The sequence below is a fragment of the Somniosus microcephalus genome, chromosome 20, assembly GCF_052327205.1.
Source record: "Somniosus microcephalus isolate GS21.2 chromosome 20, FLI_Smic_1.0, whole genome shotgun sequence".
NCBI lineage: Eukaryota > Metazoa > Chordata > Chondrichthyes > Squaliformes > Somniosidae > Somniosus > Somniosus microcephalus.
The window spans coordinates 55161377-55181400 of NC_141006.1; the positions used below are offsets into that span (position 1 = coordinate 55161377).

Consider the following 20024-nt stretch of genomic DNA (forward strand, 5'->3'; position numbering starts at 1 on the left):
GCCCCCGTCACCCCACCGAGACTAGTGACCCCCCCCCGCCCCGGACAGGCTCACGAGGCCCCCACAGTCCAGCCCCCAGCCCGGCTGTGGCCCCTGCCAGTGCACCGCTCCTGCTGTTGGGGTTGGAGACCCACACGGAGAGAGAAGAGAATCAATTCAAAATTAAACTAAATCAGCGAGAAATTTGGCGATGGTGAATGTGGGGGCTGTGTATATTCAGAGTGAGGGTGCGGGCTGTGTATATTCAGGATCAGGGTGCTGTCGTGTATTGATTGCGAGTTTGACACCAGTCAATACGGTAATGTAATGTGCATTGCATTATGGGAATTACCTGGAAAAGCAGCAGTCAGCCATTTTACCAATAAAGAGAACATCGCAGTTAGAAGCTTGTCTGCCTGGTTCGATGCTTAAATGCGTTCATACAACAGGTGCGGCCGTGTATATTCAGGATCAGGGTGCGGCTGTGTATATTCAGGATGGGGGGCGGTGTGACGGGCGGGGGGGTTGACGGGCTGGGGGGGGTGACGGGCTGGGGGGGGTGACGGGCGGGGGGGGTTGCGACGGGCTGGGGGGGGCGACGGGCTGGGGGGGGCGACGGGCTGGGGGGGGGCGGCGACAGGCGGGGGGGGCGACGGGCGGGGGGGGCGACGGGCGGGGGGGGCGACGGGCGGGGGGGGGCGACGGGCGGGGGGGCGACGGGCGGGGCGGGGGGGTGACGGGCGGGGCGGGGGGGGCGACGGGCGGGGGGGGGCGACGGGCGGGGGGGGCGACGGGCGGGGGGGCGACGGGCGGGGGGGGTGGTGTGACGGGCGGGGGGGGGGTGTGACGGGCGGGGGGGGGGTGTGACGGGCGGGGGGGGTGTGACGGGCGGGGGGGGGGGTGTGACGGGCGGGGGGGGGTGGTGTGACGGGCGGGGGGGGGGGGGGGTGTGACGGGCCGGGGGGGCGTGTGACGGGCCGGGGGGCGTGTGACGGGCCGGGGGGGGGGCGTGTGACGGGCCGGGGGGGGCGGCGACGGGTGGGGGGGTGCGCGACGGGCGGGGGGGTGCGACGGGCGGGGGGGTGCGACGGGCGGGGGGGTGCGACGGGCGGGGGGGGGTGACGGGCGGGGGGGGGGTGACGGGCGGGGGGGGTGCGACGGGCGGGGGGGGGTGACGGGCGGGGGGGGTGACAGGCCGGGGGGGGGGTGCGACGGGCCGGGGGGGGGGTGCTACGGGCGGGGGGGGTGCGACGGGCGAGGGGGGTGCGACGGGCGGAGGGGGTGACGGGCGGGGGGGGGGGTGACGGGCGGCCAATCTGCTACCATCCTTTTTGTGCCCCGCCAAAGTTGAATTTTACCCCCAATTAGGTGCATTTCTGGAGTCTGAGAAACACGGTGAGAAGATGGTTGACTCAGGTTAACCTATGAAAAAGGGGTGGGATTGCTGGGCATTTTACTGCTCCTAAAAATTCTTCCATGTTTATGAAGCTAAACAGGTGCAACCACTGAAAACACTGTCAGCAGAAGAGGTGCCAGCCAGTTTGCCAAAGTCTGGTGCGTTCCTGTAAACAGCACCAGTGAGTATCCGGCTACAGTTCATCCAGGTGCAATCCTCCACTCACCTGGAACTTCGCTCGTCTCCTTTACAACCTTGGAATCTTGCTGTGCGGAGACTCTGGGAACATGACTCCCATCTATCGTCTGTCCCACGCCGGGAAACTCCGCATGTGACCGCCTGTCCCGGAAGATCACATCCCTCCTATCAGTCACCTAGTCAGGCAGCAAACCACAAAGACCATCGCAGGTTAGATCTGGCCCCATTGTACTTGCAGTGCAACCAACGGACTTTTGGGAATGGCTGCATATTATTAAAAAATTATGCCCCTCCCTGCAAATTACAGGAACCCACACCCCCCCATACTGCCTTGTGTTTCTCCCCATCTCTGAAAGTAATTGACTGAAAGCTCCACGCTACCAGTCTAATATTACAATCATTTATTTTTTTGACCTGTGTGGAAACCCATCCCGGATTTGAGTCTACTACTAAACTACTAAGAGGTCCAAGTCAATTTTCCATCTGCCTCAGTGTGCAAGGCTCTGTCGGAACTCTTACCCAAGAACAGAGAACTGGTGAGCTTTCTGTTGATGAGGACACCTAGGACCACTTAAGCCATTGGGTTGCAGGGTTACCTGGAGCTGAGTAGAAACATTCCCAGTCTCCAGTGCCTTGTCTGCCCCTCCAATTCCCATTAATAAGCCAGGACCTGTAGTATCAAAATTACCGAGTCTGCCTCAGAGAGTTCACGGAGTTCCAATCTCCCAATATCAACAACCTCATCTTGAAGCCAACTTGACCCCATAGACTCCTCTTATTTTCCCCACCCAACTACCCAAGGAGGAGAAACAATTCTACCCAACACCGCCCCCCCGCCACCCCAAAACCACTGATAGATAATCTATATTATCCAACTCTAATTAGGTGTCAGCCATAGCTCAGTGAGTCGCACTCTCACCTCTGAGTCAGAAGGTTGTGGGTTTGAGCCCCACTCCAAAGACTTGAGCACAAAATCCAGGCTGACACTCCAGTGGGAGGGAGTGCTGCACTGTCGGAGGTGCCTTCTTTCGTTAAATCGAGGCCCCTTCTGCCCTTTCAGGTGGATGTAAAAGATCCCATGGCACTATTTTGAAGAGCAGGGGAGTTGGCCAATATTTATCCCTCAACCAACATCACTGAAACAGATTATCTGGTCATTATCTCATTGCTGCTTGTGGAGCTTGCTGTGCACAGATTGGCTGCCGCGATTCCTACATTACAACAGTGAATACACTTCAAAAGTACTTCATTGGCTGTAAAGCGCTTTAGGACGACCTGAGGCTGTGCTATATAAATACAAGTTCCAACTTCACAACCAGACAATCCTGCAGCTCCTTGTTAAAGGAGTTAATTAAATGAACAGAATGTTTTGCTCCTGGTGCTACTCCAGCAAGTACAGTTGTATTTTTCCAGTACTATTACCTCGCTGTCCAGTCTTTTACCTTAATTGGAATTCCGTTTGGGTACCTGCTCTGCAGCTCTGAAGGGAAATATCCGTCCATGATATCCTGCATACAATGCTAAAATCAAACAATTGGGAAAGAAAAAGAGAAGCAGTTTGTGTTAAGTCACCACTGGGAGTTGTGATCAGAAATAACATCTAATATAAAACTAGGTAATGCCCTCAATCTAAGGAACAAACAACACAGCCTTTAGGGCTGCTGTAATAATTAATCAATAATGATACACTTTGTATATAGAATGATACAGCACAGAAGGAGGCCATTTGGCCCATCTTGCCTGTGCCGGCTTTTTGAAAGAGCGATCCCATTAGTCCCACTCCCCCGCTCTTTCCCCATAACCGTGCAAGTTTTTCCTTTTCAAATATATATCTAATTCCCTTTTGAAAGTTACTATTGAATCTGCATTCCACCACCCTCTCATGCACTGCATTCCAGACCACAAAAACTCGGTGTAAAAAAAATTCTACTCATTTCCCTTTTTTTAAATGCTTTTTTGCCAATTACATTGAAAAAGAAAAAGACTTGCATTTCTATAGTGCCTTTCATGGCGTCAGGATGTTCCAAAGTGCTTTGCAGCCAATGACATACTTTTGAAGTGTAGCCACTATTGTAATGTAGGAACGCGCAGCCAATTTGCACACAGCAAGCTCCCACAATATGGCCAGACAATCTGTTTTTTTTTTTTTTAAGGTGATGTTGATTGAGGGATAAATATTGGCCAGGACACTGGGGAGAACTCCCCCGCTCTTCTTCAAAATAGTGCCCTGGGATCTTTTACGCCCACCTGAGAGGGGATACAGGGTCTCAGTTTAACGTCTCATCTGAAAGATGGCACCTCCGACAGTGCAGCACTCCCTCAGTACTGCACCCGAATGTCAGCCTAGATTAAATCCATGTCCTCTGGTTAGCAACCCTCCCGCCAGTGGAAAGATTCTATCCACTTACTCCAACAAAAACCCTCATAATTTTGAGCACCTCTATCAAATCTCCCCTTAACCTTCTCTGCTCTAAGGAGAACAACCCCAGCTTCTCCAGTCTTTCCACATAACTGAAGTCTTCATTCCCTGGTACCATTCTAGTAAATCTCCTTTGCACTCTCTCCAAGGCCTTGACATCCTTCCTAAAATGTGGTGCCCAGAATTCGACAATACTCCAGATGGGGCCTAACCAGTGTTTTATAAATGTTCAGCATAACTTCCTTGCTTTTGGACTCTATGGGCTCGATTTTCCAAGCCCCGAGGAGGCGGGTTTGGAGGCGGGAGTGGTGGGAAAATTGCAGAATCGGGGGGCAGGAACCCATCCCGCCCCCAACCTGCCTCTGTGCCAATGTCCCAGGAGGCGGGTACCCGACCTGTGCTGGGAGCCGCCTCCCCGAGGCGGGAAGGGGATTAGTGCCAATTAACTGCCTGTTAACAGGATGTTTTTTTGCCTAATCCCTATTTTTAGCCCTGAAGTGTGGGCTGTCCGATGGCTCCGAACCACGCCAGGTTAGCGAGGCGGACCGTCGGTCTGCAGGGGTTGGAGGGGTCGAGATGTCCATTGTGCAGGTGAGTGATGGGTGCATGTGTGCAGAGCTAAGTGTGTGAGGTAAGTGTAAAGTGTTTTAATAAGTTTTACTTACCTTTACTTTCTCCTGCAGGCTTTCTTCCCTCAGTTCTCGGGAGTCCCTCAGCTCACCGGCACAGAAAGCAGAATGGCCGCTGAACTGTCAAAAGCTGCAGCCTCTGCTTTCTGGTCTGGAGGGATCTCTAACTGAGTCTGAGTAGAAGGACTCAAGTTAGAAGACAGATTGTCAGAGTTTGACTGCTTCACAGAGCTGTCAAACGTTGATTTTTCATCTGTCAAAAGCTCTTGGCAGATGAAATGTCAATCACTGATTCACCAGTAACCAGGTGTCCCTTAATTGGCCTGTTGAGCCCGCTGGGCGGGCTTAACAAGGTCAATCAAGGGAAAATAGCGTGGGTTGGCCACAAGTCGATGGAGGCGGGACTACAACCCAAAAAGTGGGAGTCCCGCCTCCAAAAACTCCCCATTGAGAAAAATCGAGCCCTATGTCTCTATTTATAAAGCCAAGGACCCCGTATGCCTTTTAGTTGCCTTCTCAACCTGTCCTGCCACCTTCATATGTAAATATTATGGACCAGTTGCAATATATAGTCTGTGTTCATAGTATGTGTCATTGCCGATCTCTCACTGCGCAATATCGTTCAGGGTATATTCTCTTAGATTGTAGGTGCTATTAGACTGTTCACAGTGCGCGCTGTTTATGGTGCACGCAGTTACGTGCTTTACCTGTGTTGAAGGTTCATTGAATGATCTGAACGGACCATTAAACATCGCAATCCCGTTCTTGAAGAGTGTGAGCGATATAGGGTCGGGTCTCTTTAGCCGAGCTCCTCCTGTGGTGTGCTCGACCCTTGCCTCCCCTTCACCAGCCATAATATTCAAATCTTTGATATTTTCGATAACCAAATCAAACTCCATTTGAAAAGACTTCATAGCAGCATCACCTGTGAATATAAACAGAGGCGAGAGGGAGTGTGACCACCAATGCCCCTTGCAAATAGGGAGTTCCAAAAATGTATAAATAATACATTGCATTTAGAAGCTAAATAAGTACACGAGCAAGAAATGAATAGGAGAACATAAGAAATAGGAGCAGGAGTAAGCCATTTGGCCCTTCGTGCATGCTCCGCCATTCAATACGATCATGGCTGATCTATCTCAACTCCACTTTCCTGCACTATCTCCATATCCCTCGATTCCCTTAATATCCAAAAATCTATCGATCTCTGTCTTTAATATACTCAACGACTGAGCCTCCACAGCCCTCTGGGGTAGAGAATTCCAAAGATTCACCACCCTCTGAGTGAAGAAATTTCTCCTCATCTCAGTTCTAAATGGCCGACCCCTTATTCTGAGACTGTGACCCCTGGCTTTAGACTCCCCAGCCAGGGGAAACATCCTCCCTGCATCTACCCTGTCAAGCCCTGTAAGAATTTTGTATGTTTCAATGAGATCACCTCTCATTCTTCTAAACTCTAGAGAATATAGGCCTAGTCTACTCAATCTCTCCTCATAGGACAATCGCCCCATCCCAGGAATCAGTCTGGTGAACCTTCGTTGCACTCCCTCTATGGCAAGTATATCCTTCCTTAGGTAAGGAGACCAAAACTGTACACAATACTCCAGGTGTGGTCTCACCAGGGCCCTATATAATGGCAGTAAGACATCTTTACTCTTATACTCAAATCCTCTTGTAATAAAGGCCAACAAACCATTTGCTTTCCCAATTGCTTGCTGTACCTGCATGTTAACTTTCAGTGATTCGTGTACAAGGACACGCTGGTCCCTCTAAACACCAACATTTCCCAATCTCTCACCATTTAAAAAATACTCTGCTTTTTCTATTTTACCTACCAAAGTGGATAACTTCACATTTCTCCACATTATATTCCATCTGCCATGTTCTTGCCCACTCATTTAGCCTGTCTATATCCCCTTGAAGCCTCCTTGCATCCTCCTCACAGCTTACATTCCCACTCAACTTTGTATCATCAGCAAACTTGGATATATTACATTTGGTCCCCTCATCCAAATCATTGATATAGATTCTGATTAGCTGAGGCCCAAGCACCGATCCTTGCGGTACCCCACTAGTTACAGCCTGCCAAACCGCAAAAGACCCGTTTATTCCTACTCTCTGTTTTCTGTCCGTTACCAATACTCAATCCATGCTAGTATATTACCCCCAATCCCATGAGCCCTAATTTTGTTTAATAATCTCTTGCGTGTCACCTTATCGAATGCCTTCTGAAAATCCAAATACACCACATCCACTGGTTCCCCCTTATCTATTCTGCTAGTTACAACCTCAAAAAACTCCAAAAAAGGAGGATATGCTGATAGGGTGAGATGAAGTAGGGCGAGAGGCAGCTCGTGTGGAGCATAAACACTGGCATAGACCAGTTGTTTCTGTGCTGTAAAATTCTATGTAATATATTTAAATTTCTATTGTGACAGCAGCATCGCACAGTACTTTGCAGACCGTGAGCAGGAGAAGAAAAAAAGGGGAAGAGAGGTTCGTGAGGAGGCTAGGTCAAAGAGAAGGGTTTTGGAACCAGGGGAGGGGATAATGAGGGGGGAGGAAACTGAAGAGAGTTCCCGAGGACATGGTCTAGTGGCTGATAGGTTGACCATCCACGGGGGAATGGTGGAAACAAACTGTAGCCCAGAGTGAGAGGAGCAGAGAGTGAGGGTACGGATGTACGGCTGGAGGAGATCACAGAAGTAGGGTGGGCTAGGTCCATGGAGGGATTTGAAGAGCATGGGACCTTGTGCCGGAGAGGGCGTGGGAGCTGGTGCCGGAGAGGGCGTGGGACCTGGTGCCGGAGAGGGCGTGGGAGCTGGTGCCGGAGAGGGCGTGGGACCTGGTGCCGGAGAGGGCGTGGGACCTGGTGCCGGAGAGGGCGTGGGACCTGGTGCCGGAGAGGGCGTGGGACCTGGTGCCGGAGAGGGCGTGGGACCTGGTGCCGGAGAGGGCGTGGGACCTGGTGCCGGAGAGGGCGTGGGACCTGGTGCCGGAGAGGGCGTGGGACCTGGTGCCGGAGAGGGCGTGGGACCTGGTGCCGGAGAGGGCGTGGGACCTGGTGCCGGAGAGGGCGTGGGACCTGGTGCCGGAGAGGGCGTGGGACATTGTGCGGGAGAGGGCGTGGGACCTGGTGCGGGAGAGGGCGTGGGACCTGGTGCGGGAGAGGGCGTGGGACCTGGTGCGGGAGAGGGCGTGGGACCTGGTGCGGGAGAGGGCGTGGGACCTGGTGCGGGAGAGGGCGTGGGACCTGGTGCGGGAGAGGGCGTGGGACCTGGTGCGGGAGAGGGCGTGGGACCTGGTGCGGGAGAGGGCGTGGGACCTGGTGCGGGAGAGGGCGTGGGACCTGGTGCGGGAGAGGGCGTGGGACCTGGTGCGGGAGAGGGCGTGGGACCTGGTGCGGGAGAGGGCGTGGGACCTGGTGCGGGAGAGGGCGTGGGACCTGGTGCGGGAGAGGGCGTGGGACCTGGTGCGGGAGAGGGCGTGGGACCTGGTGCGGGAGAGGGCGTGGGACCTGGTGCGGGAGAGGGCGTGGGACCTGGTGCGGGAGAGGGCGTGGGACCTGGTGCGGGAGAGGGCGTGGGACCTGGTGCGGGAGAGGGCGTGGGACCTGGTGCGGGAGAGGGCGTGGGACCTGGTGCGGGAGAGGGCGTGGGACCTGGTGCGGGAGAGGGCGTGGGACCTGGTGCGGGAGAGGGCGTGGGACCTGGTGCGGGAGAGGGCGTGGGACCTGGTGCGGGAGAGGGCGTGGGACCTGGTGCGGGAGAGGGCGTGGGACCTGGTGCGGGAGAGGGCGTGGGCCGCAGCATTCTGGATAAGCTGTAGTTTGTAGAGGGTGGAGGCCTGAGGCTGGAAAGGAGAAGATTGCAATTCCAGGTTCATGGTGTTTCCCTCTTGTCAGCAGTGGGGGAGAGGGAGGAGAGGAAGGATTGGAGGAGAGGGAGGATGAGAGCAAAGAGAGGATAAAAGGAGAAGGAGTGGTGGTGAGGAAGGAGTGGAGGAGAGGGAGGATGAGAGGAGAAGGAGGACTGGAGAGGTGGGGAGGGAGGATGAAAGGAGGAGGAGGAGTGGAGAGGAAGGATTGGAGGAGAGGGAGGAGGAGTGGAGAAGAGGAAGGATGAGAGGAGAGGAAGGAGGAGAGGAAGGATTGGAGGAGAGGGAGGAGGAGTGGAGGAGAGGGGAGAGGAGAGGAAGGAATGGAGGAGAGGAAGGAGGAGTGGAGGAGAGGAAGGCGTGGAGACTATTGTGTAAAGAGCTTCACCTAAGGATTCTTGGACGTGGGGGCTCTAGAATGAGATCTATAGACATTAACAGAAGTCCGTCCTCCAATCCAAGTCAAACATTTTGCCCATTTTGCTTCCCCTTTTATTGTTGTGTTGGAGATGTCTCAGACAGAGCAAGGTACGACTGGGGAGTTACCAGATCTGTACTGAGGAAGAATGTGAAGACTATAACGGAGCGGATAAATAACATTTCTTTACACGGAGAGTGATTAGAATCTGGAATTCCCTGGAGTTGTTGCTGCAGATTCTATAAATTCCTTTAACAGGGAATTAGATCATTTCTTCTAAATGTGTAGTATTAATGGGTATGGGGATTAGACTGGGTGGCTCATGTGGAGGAAAGCAGCGGCATAGACTTGATGGGCCAAATGGCCTATTCTTGTCCTGGAACATTTTAGAACTCTTTACAATCAAACCAATTTCACCCTTCAATCTGCACATTGTATTGGCCTTCACTTATTATACATAAAATCCAGGCGAGGGGATTTGTGGAGGAAGTGCATGTAGGCATTCAAACTTTGTACCAGTATACTTATCAAAGTTAAAATGGTGCAGCTATATTTCACAGCAAGCTTAGCTGATTGAGACATTTAAGGTGTGGTATTTGTGTCTCTCTCAAAGGCATTTAGACTCTGATCAAGTAAAACCACTTGCAGCATTTTAAGATGGTCGGAACAGATTCGAAGGTGCGGCGAGTGTTGGAAAATAAACATGATCAGATGTTAAAGGGACTTTCTTGGCCACAGCCAGAAAGAAAGACATCACATCACATCTCTCAGAAATATCTCAAAGCACTTCACACAAACTGAATTTCTTTCAAGCGTAGTTACTGTTTAAAGCAATCTTAAAACTGGCAGATAGCTGAGCAAAGTTACAACAATTACATCATCGAGTTTCATCGAGTGTACAGCACAGAAACAGGCTGTTCGGCTCAATGGGTCTATGACGGTGTTTATGCTCCACATGAGTCTCCTCACACCCCTCTCCATCTAACCTGATCAGCATAACCTTCTATTCCTTTCTCCCTCATGTGTTTCTCTAGCTTCCCTTTAAATGTATCTCTGCTATTCGCCTCAACCACTCCGTGTGGTAGCGCATTCCACATTCTCACCACTCTATGGGTAAAGAAGTTTCTCCTGAATTCCCTATTGGATTTATTAGTGACTATCTTATATTTATGCCCCCTAGTTTTGGACTCCCCCACAAGTGGAAACATTTTCTCTTCATCTACCCTTTCAAACCCTTTCATAATCTTAAATAATCGTAATCCGGTCACCCCTCAGTCTTCTCTTTTCTAGGGAAAAGGACCCCGACCTGGTCAATCGTTCCCGATAGTTACAACCTTTCAGTTCTGGATTACATGATAAACAAACAGATTTTGTGTCTATCAGATGCTCAGCAATCATTCATTCAATTAACATCAGAGTCACTGGTCTCGAGAATCCGATTACCCCAGGGTCGTGCCCACTGGTACCCCTACCCCTACCTCTCAGTGCTGAGCCTGCCTGGGTTTGCGTGGGTGAGGAGTCGGGGGGTACCTGCACCACTACGAGTGCATCTCTGGCACTCATCTGCCCCATGCTGCTGGAAACTCTGGTTGGGTTGGGGGGGGATTGGTGTTTTGCCAAGGGTGCCCCCTTCCACCCTGGCTCCTTGACCCCCATGTAAGGTGGGGGACACATCGAGATTTTTTTTCCCACATACTAATCTTTGGGGGGCGGGGTCCCAGGCTGCTTCCCTGGGCTGGACGCCCCCTTGGTGGGGCCCATCTGGAGGTAGGCACGTCCTACCTCATGGATAACCAGCCTGCAGGGGTTCTCGGGGCCACTGCCTGAAGTCATTGATTTTGGAAGTGGTGAGCAGAGGATCTGCCCCCTTACAGGAGTGAGCGAAAGATCCCTGAATGGCAGGGACCCAGTGTCAACCGTGGCTCAGTGGGCAGCACTTTTGCCTCCGCGTCAGAATGTCGTGGGTTCAAGCCCCACTCCATAGACCTGAGCACATAATCCAGGCTGACACTTGCTGTGCCAGTGCTGAGGGAGTGCTGCACTGTCAGAGGTGCCATCTTTTGGATGAGACATTAAGCCGAGGCCCCGTCTGCCCTCTCAAGTGGATGTAAAAGATCCCACATCCACTATTTCGAAGAAGAGCAGGGGAGTTATCCCCGGTGTCCTGGCCAATAGTTACCCCTCAACCAACAGCACTAAAACAGATTATCTGGTCATTATCACATTGCTGTTTGTGGTACCTTGCTGTGTGCTATATGGCTGCCGTGTTTTCTATAACAGTGACTACGGGGGAAAAATTCGACTGATTTGTGCCTCCCGTTAGTGCCCTCTTAGGGCGCTAATGGGGCGCAAAGCAACTAGTGCCTGGGCGCGGCGCTGCTAACACCTCCCGCGAAATTCAGTGGGAGGTTAGCGGCAGCGGTGACCGTTAGCGCCCCGCGGTGCTGCGCCGCTGGCGATGACGTCATCACCGTGCGCAGCGCACTGGCTGCAATCTTCGGTAGCGCCCTGACTTACCGCTGGCTGCTATGTCCGACGGGGTCAGGGGGGGCCTACCTGCGGTCGGGGCGGCACAAATTAAAGGGAAGGGGCCGGGTGGCCATTTTTGTTACTGGCCGCCTGCCCTCTTGGGGCGCTACTGGTGAATTTCGGGTGCAGGGGCACTAACCTTTTCGGGGCGCTAAAAGTAACGAAGTTAGCGCCCGAAAGGGGGCGCAACCCAATTTTTCCCCCTACATTTTTAAAGCCCTTTGGGACATCCTCAGGTTGTGTAAGGTGCTATGCAAATGCAAGTCTTTTTATTCTTTCTACCATTTTTGGTGGATTCCACTGGACTGCTGCTGGAGTTACAGTCAGGGTTACCAACCCTCCAGGATTGCCCTGGAGTTTCCAGGAATTGAAGATTAATCTCCTGGGCACAGCTGTAAGCAAAAGCCAGGAGAAACATCATAGCGACATTAAAAAAAAATTGGATGCTGCTTTCATTTTCTTTAAATACTTTTGTTTATTGGTTATAAAGAATATTGGAGATGGGGGGGAAAAGGCTGTTTTACTGGGCGGGGCGGTTGAAGGCGGGAGGTCAGGTGATGAAACCGCCAGGAGCACGTCCAGCCAGAGTTGGCAACCTTCGTGACAGCGGAACCTCTGAGGAAAGTCAGGGCCATTGTGACTACGGCTCAAACTTGGTTTTGTTGGCAGCCATTTTGGATTTGTTTAAGAATATTCTGAAAAGGAAACTGATCGGAGCCTAATTTTTATGTAATTCACTGCGAATTGGTGGATGCTTCTCCTGCCGGTACAGAACCTACCTGAAGAATGGGACCAGGCGCTGAATGGGTGGAAATGCAATGGATCGCAGGCTGCCCGCTTTAGGATTAAATGAGGTCTTCTTTACTCCTGGATGTAGCTGATCAGAGACTCTACTTCTATTTCTTTAAACAAAGTAGGTCACTCGATACTGCACATTGCCCAACCCTTCCTGTTGTGGTTGGAACCAGACTGAAAACACAGGATGGATTTGCCGCAGTTTTTGGCTTTGTGCAGAAGCACAGATTAGAGTATCCAATTTGAGAATACCTAAAGATGCTAAAAGTTTCAGCCGTAAAAGCAGCTAGAAGCTGACGGAAGTTACAAACTTCTACACTTGATTCTTGCCAGGTTTCTGAATTGTAGCAAATATGCAGTGTATTGATTTCTTTGTGGGTTCAATGACGAGACATTTATGAAAGAACATGGCCTAGAAATTCACTGGCCTTAGCGCCGCTTTTGAGGCGCTAGAGGGCCTAGCGGCGAAGTTATGGCCAGTTTTGAAATTGACAGGGGCCCTAAATCGGCGTTAGGCCGGTAGCGCTGCGCCGGCACCGATGACGTCATCGGTGTGCGCAGCGTCCCGGTTGCCATGGTAACCCGCCCGAACTCGGAAATTGAGTTGCGGCCGCCTCGCCCGTGGCAGCCGCAAGCAACGTTGTGGCAGAGGTGCCTTACAGAACGTTGCGCCGGCGCATTAAAGGCCCCGCGGCGGCCGGCCGCTTTCCCGCCGCCCGCCTGGCCGCAGCTCCCTCCCCGGACTTCCCCCCCCCCCCCCCGGAACAGAAGCAAGCCCGGCACTTGTCCGAGGTGCCGGGCTCATTTTTAAAAAGATTATCGCGGGCCGCGGCCGGGTGCAGGCAGCTCCTCCTTAAGGGAAGGAGGAGGCCTGCACTTCCCGAACCTGCCGCACCGCAGCGGGCGCCGCAGCGCCGGAATAGCGCCGAAATTCAGCGCATAGCGCCAGTTTTCAGGCGCTAACAGCTTTCAGCAGCGCCGGCAGTCGTTTGGGCGCAGAAGTAGTGAATTTTTGGCCCGCCCAGCGCGACTTAGCTCCGGCACTAACTTCCGGCGCTAAAGCCGTCGCTGCGCCAAAACCCAATTTCTAGGCCGATGTCTTTTAATCTAAGTCTGTTCAACTCTTTATACAGCATTTACAGGAGACACGGTGCAAGTGATGCATCTAGAACGAAACTGAAACTAAACTAAACTGCCTTGCTTGTCTCGGTCACATGCCCTCTGCTGGTCAGGCACAAGCAATCAATACATGCAAACATGCTGTTAAGGCATCATAATCGAACAGGCAAATACCATCTCTATTTGCTGATATCATTACATGCAGCGGGGTAGGATTGAGGAAGAGGAGGCCCGAGAATGGGGCTGAGCAGCAGATGATATTCGGAGAGGGTGTATTTTTTGGTTTGGGCAGAAAAACTGAGGAGAGGAAATCTTCACCAAGCTGTTTACGCTGTTGTTGGTTTACCAGGGCTTCCTGTTATTTTCTTTACTGCATTTCTTAGTTTAAAATCTTTCTTCAAGGGACCGTTTCATACTCCGGGTTGGATGTTGGGAAAGTGGCTTGATGAGTACTGAATTTACACTGCACTGGCACTGATACTGTCCCTGTCCCTCCAAACCAGTGTTGTGTTGCAGAAGCACAGAACGGCTGTGCCAAATTTCCCACTACACATGCAGCATAATTGCAGGAAAATCTTTTCTGGTGCTGTTAATTGAGGGAGGAATATTGGTCAGGACAGCGGGAAGAACTCCCCTGCTTTCCTTCCAGTGTCATGGGATCTTTTACGTCCACCCAACAGGACAGACGGGATCTCGGTTTAATGTTTTACCCGAAGGATGGCACCTCCAACAGTGCAGCACTCCCCCAGCACTGCAATGGGAGCGTCAGCCTGGATTGTGTGCTCAGGCCCTGGAGTGGGGCTCGAACACACAAAACCTTCTGACTCGGGCAAGTGGAATATCAACTGGGGCAAATGACACAAAAGTGTGGATTTGAACTCCCAGGGGGTTGGGAGCTGCCAAACATCCGCCCAGGAGTGTCTGTGGGTGGTCCAGCCAAAGTTAACAGTTGGACCTCATTAAAGACCCGGCCCGTGGCTGCCTGCCCCAAAATAGGCGTAAAGAGACAGCTGGCCAGCAGGTGAGAGTCGCCTGCCAGCACTCAGGTGAGTTGCAGTGGTGGCAGCGGGGGGTTTGTCAGGGTATCTGTGGGTGGGAAGGGAGGAGCGCCCAGGCAGGCAGAGGTGCAGAATTTCCTTATCGGGCCCAGAGTAGGCACTCCTGCTCCTCCTGGCCCCACATTTCTGTTGCATTTCATAGAATCATACAGCACAGGAGGCCGCCATTCGGCCCATTGTGCCTGTGCCGGCTCTTTGAAAGAGCTCTCCAATTAACTCCCCTCCTCTTTCCCCGTAGCCCTGCAAATTTTTCCTTTTCAAGTATTTATCCAATTCCCTTTTGAATGTTACTATTGAATCTGCTTCAACCACCCTTTCAGGCAGTGCATTCAGATCATGACTTGCTGCGTAAAAAAACAAAATCTCCTTATCTACCCCCTCCCACCCCTCCAGGTTCTTTTGTGAATTATCTTAAATGTGTCCTCTGGTTACCAACCCTCCTGCCAGTGGAAACAGTTTCTCCTTATTTAATCTATCAAAACCCCTCATAATTTCAAACACCTCAACTAAATCTCACCTTAGCCTTCTCTGCTCTGAGGAGAATGACCCCAGCAACTCTAGTTTCTCCACGTAACTGCAGTCCTTCATCCCTCGTACCATTCTAATAAATCACCTCTACACCCTCTCCAAGGCCTCGACATCCTTCCTAAACTGTGGTGCCCAGAATTATACACAATACTCCAGCTGAAGCCTAACCAGTAATTTATAAAGGTTTAGCATAACTTTCATCCTCCTTACCATCAAACTAACTTTTCTCCACAAGATTGGTGGCAGAAACACTTCCACTGCCTCCCAGGTATTTGACAGAACATCCAAAAGAACAGCAATGAGGAGAGTCCAGTCGGAAGAGGAATACACCCAGCCCGAGATATGGGTCCCGCACGGCTCGCTCCCGGACTCCCCACACGGCTCGCTCCCGGAGGAGCTGGAGATTCCAATAGATCAGAGTTCACTACACTAGAATACAACATTTTGAGAGAACGCTCTCTTTGTCAGAAGAGCTGCCCGGTGCAGAATCCTTTCGTGGACCTTGTGCAACTACAAACAAAACAGATCTTCCCTGCTGCATTCCCAGATGTCTGAGATCTAGAATCCACACCACCTCAAGACCTTAGCTCACAGTAAACAGGCTGCCTGTCTGGAATGTCAAGTGCATCCTCACCCCACGCAGTAGCTGGACGTTTCTGTGCTATGTTAAGACACCCATGTGTTAGCCACTTTTCCAGCAAACATGGGGGCTGCTTTGTGTTTAGGCACGGTTCCTGCCATGCATACACTTATTACCCATTGTTTTAGACATGGTTCATGCCATGCACACACGTTACCCAGTGGTTTAGGCATATTCATGCCATGCACATGTTACCCAGTGTTTTAGGCATGGTTCATGCCATGCACACACGTGTTACCCATTGATTTAGGCATGGTTAATGCTATGCACACACGTGTTACCCAGTATACATGTCTTGTTGGTTCAAGAGGCAGCAATTATTGCTCAGAACATGAAGTCAAGGATGGAAAGGCCATTCGCCCCATTGTACCCTAACTCTCCAATGATGGCTCCTAGCCTCACTTCAAATATCTCTAATGCATTTAATTGACCCAGCACCATGCCATTAGACTTGCTGAGAAGACACCTGGCACACAAGAAAAGGTGATGGCAATGATTGTACCTGTCTGGGGCTGGGGCAGGTATTTTGTGCTCCAAGATGAAGGGAATGGAACACTGTACAGTTCTGGTTGTCCAACATGAGCATCACCTACTCATTGATCATGTTTTTTTTTGCATAGGCAGGATGCTGAGTAAAGTTCCCTGCCCTCCAACTATGTGCCTCAGCCCCCAACACTAAAGGTAGCTGCTCCCCTCCCCTCCCCAGTGCACCGGGTGCAAGAGTTCCATCGGGATCTGTCAGAGGTGTGGCGAGATGTGCACACAGATAAAACACTACAGTTAAACCTGGATTTATTTTCTTTTGGGACTGTGTCCTCTAGTATAAAAAAAAATGGGAAGAGACAAAATCCCAGGCCCTGGAATATTTAAAAAACTAGGAAAAAGAGATTTCTGAATGTCAAATTATGTTTCTCCGAGACCGTATGACTAGTAGAGGGAGTTAGATAATTCCTGTCCTGTGCGAGATTCTAAAACTGCTCCAGTGGTGATGGGTCGTGGATGCTGCTCCAGTGGTGATGGGTCGTGGATGCTGCTCCAGTGGTGATGGGTCGTGGATGCTGCTCCAGTGGTGATGGGTCGTGGATGCTGCTCTAGTGGTGATGGGTCGTGGATGCTGCTCCAGTGGTGATGGGTCGTGGATGCTGCTCCAGTGGTGATGGGTCGTGGATGCTGCTCCAGTGGTGATGGGTCGTGGATGCTGCTCCAGTGGTGATGGGTCGTGGATGCTGCTCCAGTGGTGATGGGTCGTGGATGCTGCTCCAGTGGTGATGGGTCGTGGATGCTGCTCCAGTGGTGATGGGTCGTGGATGCTGCTCTAGTGGTGATGGGTCGTGGATGCTGCTCCAGTGGTGATGGGTCGTGGATGCTGCTCCAGTGGTGATGGATCGTGGATGCTGCTCCAGTGGTGATGGGTCGTGGATGCTGCTCCAGTGGTGATGGGTCATGGATGCTGCTCTAGTGGTGATGGGTCGTGGATGCTGCTCTAGTGGTGATGGGTCGTGGATGCTGCTCCAGTGGCGATGGGTCGTGGATGCTGCTCCAGTGGTGATGGGTCGTGGATGCTGCTCCAGTGGTGATGGGTCATGGATGCTGCTCTAGTGGTGATGGGTCGTGGATTGCTGCTACTTTTATTCTTGTCCACTCTGTCGGCGACTGCAGGGGACCGTAGAATCCGTCCAAGGGTGTAATTGAGGGAGGTCAGGGTGCTCGAGACCTCCTGGATCACAGTGTTCATATTGTGCTCAAGCTTTTGGATGCCTTTGATAACTGGCTCCTCCAGGCTGGGATAACCGGAGGCCAGGATAGAGCTCCGAGCATCTTGGATTACATTCTTCTCCGGGTCACTCTGGGATTTGCGAGGCGGGACTTCACTGTGTGGTGAAGCCTGCCTTGGTTGAGGAGCTATGGGCTGTGACCCGCCATCACTGGAGTCGGTCACATCAGACTGCTGCGGCTGATGCTTGCTGCTCTCCCTGGTCGCAGGATCGTGGTCACTGTCGCCTGCGGGAAAGAAAGACAAGCCATCACCAGCTGTGATACAGGAGGGCGGGCAGCAATCACACTCAGCTGAATGAGTTTAAAATAATCGCGGCTATTTTCTGAAACGCATCACCAAATTTCCAGTGGTTTCTAAAATCACTCACTTCCCAGAAGAGACAGGCGTACGCACAAGGAGAACTGAAGGGAGCGTGTGGAGGCCCAGAGGAATAGGCTTCGACAGAGCAAGACTGAGTTGTGGAGAATGGGGAACAAGATCTTTTTTTGACTGATAATGAAGAGTTTCAATTTTGCAAGGCAGAAGTAACCACATCAAACTATGCTAAATGTAATAGCCATTGAAACACAGACAATACAGCAGTGATGGTCGAAGGAGTGGGACAGCACACTATCAAACACACCAAGCAGGCTATCCCAATAAAGAGTGGCTTGATTATGGCAAGAAGCATTGCTTGAAGGAAAGGTTCAAGATGACTGTTTAATGGAATGAATGTGAGAGAGTGGAAACATGTGATGCGCTATCAATTACTCATAAAAGACAGAGTTAAGAGAGTAACTAAAGGCTTTTATTAGCAAAGAACAGAGCATGCCTCTCGTGGTTGACTGGGTTCCAAGAAGGCAGGGGGCTGCAGGTCAATCACCTTTATACCTGGGCCTGTGTGGGTGGAGCCAGCCGAGACATGTTGAGGCATGCATAGGTACAACAGTGTGTAACAACAACAACAACAACAACCAGTGGTTTACCACATTCACCCCTTGTTTAAAATTGAGTCCGGCGGGGTGAAGTGTACTAAAGGTTCGTGTAAGTAAGTCTATCAGGTGGCCTTGTATGCCGTCCTGATCGTCGTGGTGGCGGCGGTGATGGTGCAGCATCCAACGTTGAGTCTGGCGTCTCATTGAGTGGTTGGGTGGTCAATGACGGGTCCTGGGGCTGCGGCATGCCGTCTAGCGGGGTTGGGTTGTGGGTAGTGGTGGATGGCAATGGTAGTGTTTCAGGGGCACCCAAAGGTGCGAGATCTCGTGTGGGGGCTGTGTCCTCCCGCCCGTCCGGGTAGGCTACGTAAGCGTACTGGGGGTAGGCGTGGGTAGTGGTGGATGGCGAGGGGGGTGTTTCGGGAGCACCCGAAGGTGCGAGGTCTCGTATGGAGACTGTGTCCTCCCGCCCGTCCGGGTACACCACGTAAGCATACTGAGGGTTGGCATGGAGGAGGCTCACCCTCTCGACCAGGGGGTCCGTCTTATGGGCCCTCACGTGCTTCCGCAGTAGGACGGGTCCTGGAGAAGTCAGCCATGTCGGTAACGAGATCCCCGATGTGGACTTCCTGGGGAAGGAGAACATTCTCTCGTGAGGGGTAGCATTGGTGGCTGTACAGAGCAGTGACCGAATGGAATGGAGCGCCGCAGGGAGGACTTCCTGCCAGCGAGAGGTCAGAAGGCCCTTAGATTTCAAGTTTAAAAGGACTGCCTTCCAGACCGTCGCATTCTCCCTTTCCACCTGGCCATTCCCCCGGGGGTTGTAGCTGGTCGTCCTGCTTGTAGCGATACCTCTCGAGAGCAGGTACTGCCGGAGTTCGTCGCTCATAAAGGATGAGCCCCTGTCGCTATGAATATAGCTAGGGAAACCGAACAAGGCGAAGAGGTCATTCAGACATTTAATGACCGTGGTACTGGTCATGTCTGAGCAAGGGATGGCAAACGGGAAACGGGAGTACTCATCAATTATGTTGAGGAAGTACACATTGCGGTCGGAGGAGGGGAGGGGCCCTTTAAAATCGACGCTCAGCCGTTCAAAGGGGCGCGTGGCTTTGATCAGGCTTGCTCTGTCTGGCCTATAAAAATGCGGTTTGCACTCGGCACAGATTTGGCAGTTCCTGGTCATGGTCCTGACCTCCTCGATGGAGTAGGGCAGGTTACGGGATTTGATGAAGTGAAAAAACCTGGTGACCCCCGGGTGGCAAAGGTCATTGTGGAGGGTCTTCAGTCTATCGACCTGCGCGTTGGCGCATGTACCACGTGATAGGGCATCTGGGGGCTCATTGAGTTTCCCGGGCCGGTACAAGATATCGTAATTGTAGGTGGAGAGTTCGATTCTCCACCTCAAGATCGTGTCGTTCTTGATTTTGCCCCTCTGCTTATTATTAAACATAAAAGCTACTGAACGCTGATCAGTGAGCAGGGTAAATCGTTTACCGGCCAGGTAATGCCTCCAATGTCGCACAGCTTCCACAATGGCCTGGGCCTCCTTTTCGACAGAGGAGTGTCGAATCTCGGGGCCCTGGAGGGTCCTTGAGAAAAAGGCCACGGGTCTCCCCGCCTGGTTAAGGGTTGCAGCTAGGGCAAAGTCGGATGCGTCGCTCTCCACTTGGAAAGGGATGGACTCATCCACTGCGTGCATTGTGGCCTTCGCAATATCTCCTTTTATGAGAGTGAAGGCTGCACAGG

The 20024-nt window shown here is 52.1% G+C and overlaps 1 protein-coding gene across 2 annotated transcripts in view; it reads right to left on the reverse strand.

The window, feature by feature from the left end:
• The window catches only part of ubxn11 (UBX domain protein 11), an 88317-nt gene that overhangs the window by 8162 nt on the left and 60131 nt on the right, over window positions 1-20024 (reverse strand). For both annotated transcript variants that reach the window (XM_085962753.1, XM_085962752.1), the window contains exons 8-10: window positions 5329-5546; window positions 3016-3093; window positions 1602-1749 (exon numbers count right to left, since the gene is read on the reverse strand). In XM_085962753.1, the coding sequence (XP_085818879.1) occupies window positions 1602-1749; window positions 3016-3093; window positions 5329-5546 (444 nt within the window). The remainder of the gene's footprint in view (window positions 1-1601; window positions 1750-3015; window positions 3094-5328; window positions 5547-20024) is intronic.